Genomic DNA, 5,097 nt, shown 5'->3' with positions numbered 1-5,097 from the left:
CTGACAGTTAAAATAATTAATCATTAGAATAACTTGCCTCCAGAAGTTGTGAATACTACAACACTGGAAGTTTTTAAGAAGATGTTGGACAACCATTTGTCTGAAGTAGTGTGGGGATTCCTGCCTAGGCAGGGGTTGGACTAGAAGACCTCCAAAGTCACTTCCAACTCTCCTATTCTATGTAAACTTCTGAAATTTTGCCAATGAAAGTGCAGGGTGCAATAAAATCTTGCCAAATAAAGTGCAGGATGCGGTCCAGGATGTTCCTAAGAATTAAGGCTGATTCAAATGTACAGAACAAATAAATAAATAAATCATGACTTCATGAGGGTGGTACTGCAGATACTTATAAAAGATTCCTGGTTTCTAGGATGCCGCAATTTCTGAAGACATTTCTGTTTCAAGAGGCCAACTGGCTTACTCTTCCATGGATCTCTCTGCCAGCACTGTGCTTCTCCTGACTATCTCCTGCTGCCTGGGGAATACTGAAGCCCGAAGTTACATTGATATAATTGATGCACTATATGGGGGTCCCTGGGGTAACTGGGGCCCATATGAGTTTTGCCAGGGAGGCTATGCAAATGGCTTCGCCCTGAAGGTAAAAATTTATTTTTCAGATGGTCTTTTACTTCTTTCTATTTCCTTGAAATTAACTCTTCAGTTTTCCACTTTGTGTTTTAAGAAAGGCCACAAGATATGTGTTGATGCTTAACATTTCTTTGATTCCATAATCAATGAGAGGCACCGATTGTCCCATATTGATAGGTAAATGTTGGAAATTCCTAGAACTGAAGGCTCAACGAAATGAAGGGCTGATCTGGAAGTTTATCAGAGTCTCATTTTCCTAGATAGAACTAGCCCAAGGGGCAGGTGACGATACAGCTCTGAATGGAATCCGTTTGTACTGTGACCAAGGCAATCCAATTACGTCTACAGTTGGACTGTGAGTAACCAACTTTCTTGTCCTTTATTATTTTCTTGTGAGGAGATGACTGATTGCTATTAATTTCAGAAGGGGATGCACTGGAAATAAATGAATTAATAAAGCTGATTTTAATGCACTGTTGTGCAATGGTCTCTCTGAATTAGCAGCTGAGACATGGTTGGAGACTTGTTTATTCTGGAGAAGTCCCAAAATAGCTGCTAATATTTTGTGCACCACAGCAAATGTATCTCCAACCATAGGTCTTTCTTGACGTGCTCATTGCTCTTTCCTGACATTAATTCATGCCCCAAACACCCCTTTATTGACTCAATGACCCTTGGTGGCGCAGTGGTTTCAGTGCTGTACTGCATGCTACTTCTTCTGCCTGCCGGCTGCCTGCAATTTGTATCCATTATTTTTTTCCCTAGAAGCTTATGGCAGCAGCCATAAGATCCACTTTCCTTGTTTTTCTCCCCCTACAACAGCCCAACGAGTTAAGTTGAAAGTCAATTATAGTCTCAGAGATAATGAATTTTGATACTCAGACATAGAATTCAACTGGTTCCTAGTCCCAGATTTTAGCCATTATGCTTGAGTCTTGAGGCCTGATGACAAGAGCTTAATCAAGAAACCAAAGAGATGTGCATCTATCTTTTATTGGCAGGTGGGGAAAATGGACCGTCCCCCAGTTCTGCAAATCAGGCCACCACCTGGTTTCTTTTTCTCTGAGAGTGGAACGCCGTCAAGGAAACGGTGATGATACGGCAGCTAACAACATCCAGTTCGCCTGCAGTGATGGTGAAGGCATAATGGGCTATGGCCTGCATTGGGGTGATTTTGGCCCATGGAGCGATCGCTGCCCCTCGACTGGTATATGTGGGCTTCAAACAAGGGTGGAGGGAAAACAGGGCGGGGGTGATGACACAGCACTCAATAGTGTGCTTTTTTTCTGCTGTTAATGGCTGATACATATTTTGTCACATGGAAATACGCTTTTGCTATACATTTCCAAAAATTGTTAATTATAGTCTAATATTAACTTGAGGAGAGAGTAAAATCTTTGTGCAAAATGTGTTAGTACAAGGTAATCCTCCCACACCTCTGTGTATTTTGAAATGGGCTCATATTGGAGAGAAAAAATGTTGTGGCAGAAATCTCAAGCATTGCAAAGATTGATGATCTCTTCTCTATCATTTTGAATCAAGTCACTGAAGCAAATTGTAATTCTGCATTACTGCTTTCTTGCTTGCAAATAAAATTGTGTTGCATCTTCAAAGTCATTCCTTTTTTTCATTGAGCCACGTTTTGGGCCACGATAATACGTATTTATTTCTTTGGGTTTATTTATTGGTGCATTTCACTTCAGAGAATACAAAGAAAATAAACTATAGGTGGACCAGCACGAGTTAAAAACCAACAAAAATTGATGATATACATGTTTTATTAGATGAGCTACAAAAGTTTTGTTCTTAGACAAAGCCTACAAATGATCACTTATCCAAATCACTACTTTTCTGTTCTTGAAATACTTACATAAAAATTTATTGAGATTGATTTGATTTTATTGAGTTTGTATGCCGCCCTATTCCCGAGAGACTCAGGGCGGCTCACAATAAAAAGGGAAGGGATACAAAAAATAAAATAAAACAACAATTTAAAATTCTACAACAGCTGTAACCTCGAATGGGGCTGGATAGTTCAACGGCCCCAGGCCTGCCGGAACAGCCAAGTCTTAACTGCTTTGCGGAAGGCCAGGAGGGTAGTAAGGGTCTGGATCTCCACGGGGAGATCGTTCCAAATATCTCTCCTTCAATCCCATGCCTTTCATTGGCTCTGAATTTTTATGTTTATGTATTTATTGATTTCATTTGTACATCATTTCAACTTAATCAGGCTCTTGGTTGCTTACAAATTGACACAAACCCAGTTTGTCAAAAAGTTTATCAAAGGTCAAGCAAGATGCCTCTTCCTGAGGTCTGGAACTGAAAAGCCTTCCCTTGACCTTGTGAATATGAGGAACTCTCAGCTGCTTATCCCAACATGACCACAAGCCTAATTCCACTAGGAAAATGTGTCCTTTTGTTAACTGATATTAATACCAGACCAACAATGAAGTCATAAACAATCTCCCAATCCAGGAACTACCAACTCAGTCAAACAATCAAGAAGTAAGCAAAAGGCTGGTCAATAAACAACTAAGAAGAAAACAACACTCCCACCATCAAAGCTGTTATATAAACAGGAATCAAACCCTCCTCACTTCTAGTACTGAAGATATCTCTTTGTTTTAATGAAACATCCACAATAAACCAACCAAGCAGAATTTCAGCATCTTACCTCAAACTCACGAGATCAGAGAATGGTTTCCAACAAGAATAGAATAGAACAGAACAGAATTCTTTATTGGTCAATGAATTTTTCTTTGGTGCATATGCTCTCAATGTACATAACGAAAAATAAAATAGAATACATTCATCAAGAATCATAAGATACAACACTTAGTAATAGTCACATGTTACTAATAAGCAATCAAATTATACTAGGAAACAATCAAATTATACTAGGAAAGAATCAATCAACAAACAATCAAATTATATTAGGAAAAAAATAAAATATAAAATTTAAATATGCAAGCAATGTGGTTATAGTCACAAGTGGGAAGAGTTAAGTACTAGGAAGGAAGATAAGAATAATAGTCATACAGTCTTAGTAGGTAATATGACAGTGTTGTGGGAATTAGTTGTTTAGTAGAGTGATGGCATTCAGAAAAAAATCTGTCCTTGTGTCTAGTTGTTCTGGTGTGCAGTGCCCTATGGGTTCGTTTTGAGGGTAGAAGTTGAAACAATTTATGTCCAGGATGTGAGGGGTCTGTAGTTATTCTCACAGCCCTCTTTTTGACATGTGCTGTATATAGGTCTTCAATGGAAGGCAGGTTGGTAGCAATTGTTTTTTATGCCGTTATCCATTAAAGTTAATTATTTAAGTAAATAATGCCCCTCGACTGGTATATGTGGGCTGCAAAGAAAGGTGGAGGATGTACAGAGGAACCGTGATAACACAGCACTCAATGATGTGCGTTTTTACTGCTGTTAATGGCTGAAACGTATTTTGTCCCCTAGAAATACGCTTTTGCTATACATTTCCAAAGACTAATTATAGTCCAATATTAACTTGAGGAGAGAGTATCTGTTTGTGTAAAATGTGGCAGTACAAGGTAATTCCCCCTCCACACCATGCATGTCTTTAAATGGGCTCAGATTGGAGAGAAAGAAAATGTGGACTTATCTAGTGGCGATACAGGTGGCAAAATGTGCACATTTTCCCGCTCTTATCACATCCGCAGAATCTCGCCCAGCCGCCCTGTTTAGGATAGGCCACTCCCTCTTGAAAGGGAGGGATGCGGATGAACCCTTACAGGGTAGAGCTGAGGAGTTCGTTCAGTTTCTGTCGGATAAAATCGCTCGGATCCGGATGGACCTGGACTCCACTTGGACGGTACCAGTCAAGGCGCTGGGGGAAGGTCCTGATTAGATTTTATGGAGCGAGTTTCAACTTGTCGCTCCTGAGGAAGTGGACAAGGCCATGGGAGCGGTGAGTGCCTCCACCTGTTTACTGGACCCATGTCCCTCCTGGCTGGTCTCGACACGTGGCTGGCTCCAGAGGATTGTTAACACCTCTCTTCTGGAGGGATCCTTCCCACATCCTCTAAAGGATGCGGTGGTGAGACCCCTCCTCAAGAAACCATCCCTGGATCCAGCCATTTTTGAGAAGGCCACCACCTTCTCAACAACCTCATGTTCGTAGGGAAGGTTGTTGAGAAGGTGGTGGCCTTTCAACTCTGGCGGTCCTTGGATGAAGCAGATTATCTGGATCCCTTTCAGTCAGGGTTCAGGCCTGGTTACAGCACAGAAACTGCTTTGGTCACGCTGATCGATGATCTCTGGTGGGCCAGGGATAGAGGACATTCCTCTATCCTAGTGCTCCTTGACCTCTCAGCAGCCTTTGATACCATCGACCATGGTATCCTTCTGCGATGGTTACGGGAGGTGGGAGTGCGAGGCACCGTTTTAAGGTGGTTCTTCTCCTACCTCTCGGACAGGTCGCAGTCGGTGTTGGTTGGAGGACAGAGGTCGACCCCTAGGCCCCTCAATTATGGGGTGCCACAGGGTTCA

General features: G+C 41.6%; 1 protein-coding gene across 1 annotated transcript; it reads left to right on the top strand.

Annotated features, from left to right (window-relative positions):
- Positions 1-427: 427 nt before the first annotated feature.
- On the top strand, positions 428-1,884 carry LOC116509919 (vitelline membrane outer layer protein 1-like). The gene is made up of 3 exons (XM_032219221.1): positions 428-598; positions 849-943; positions 1,590-1,884. Exons 1-3 carry the CDS (start codon positions 428-430, stop codon positions 1,882-1,884), a joined length of 561 nt encoding a protein of 186 aa, XP_032075112.1.
- Positions 1,885-5,097: the final 3,213 nt, after the last annotated feature.

Source organism: Thamnophis elegans, chromosome 6 (assembly GCF_009769535.1).
Source record: "Thamnophis elegans isolate rThaEle1 chromosome 6, rThaEle1.pri, whole genome shotgun sequence".
In the NCBI taxonomy this organism is placed as follows: Eukaryota; Metazoa; Chordata; class Lepidosauria; order Squamata; family Colubridae; genus Thamnophis; species Thamnophis elegans.
The sequence above is the reverse complement of the archived record's forward strand: the minus strand, read 5'-3'. Positions and strand labels throughout refer to the sequence as shown.

Excerpts from the sequence above, each read along its gene's own strand:
- LOC116509919 (XM_032219221.1), top strand. The coding sequence starts at position 428 with ATGGATCTCTCTGCCAGCACTGTGCTTCTCCTGACTATCTCCTGCTGC. Across the intron at positions 599-848 it reads CAAATGGCTTCGCCCTGAAG|ATAGAACTAGCCCAAGGGGC; the intron begins GTAAAAATTTAT and ends TCATTTTCCTAG. Across the intron at positions 944-1,589 it reads ATTACGTCTACAGTTGGACT|GTGGGGAAAATGGACCGTCC; the intron begins GTGAGTAACCAA and ends TTTTATTGGCAG.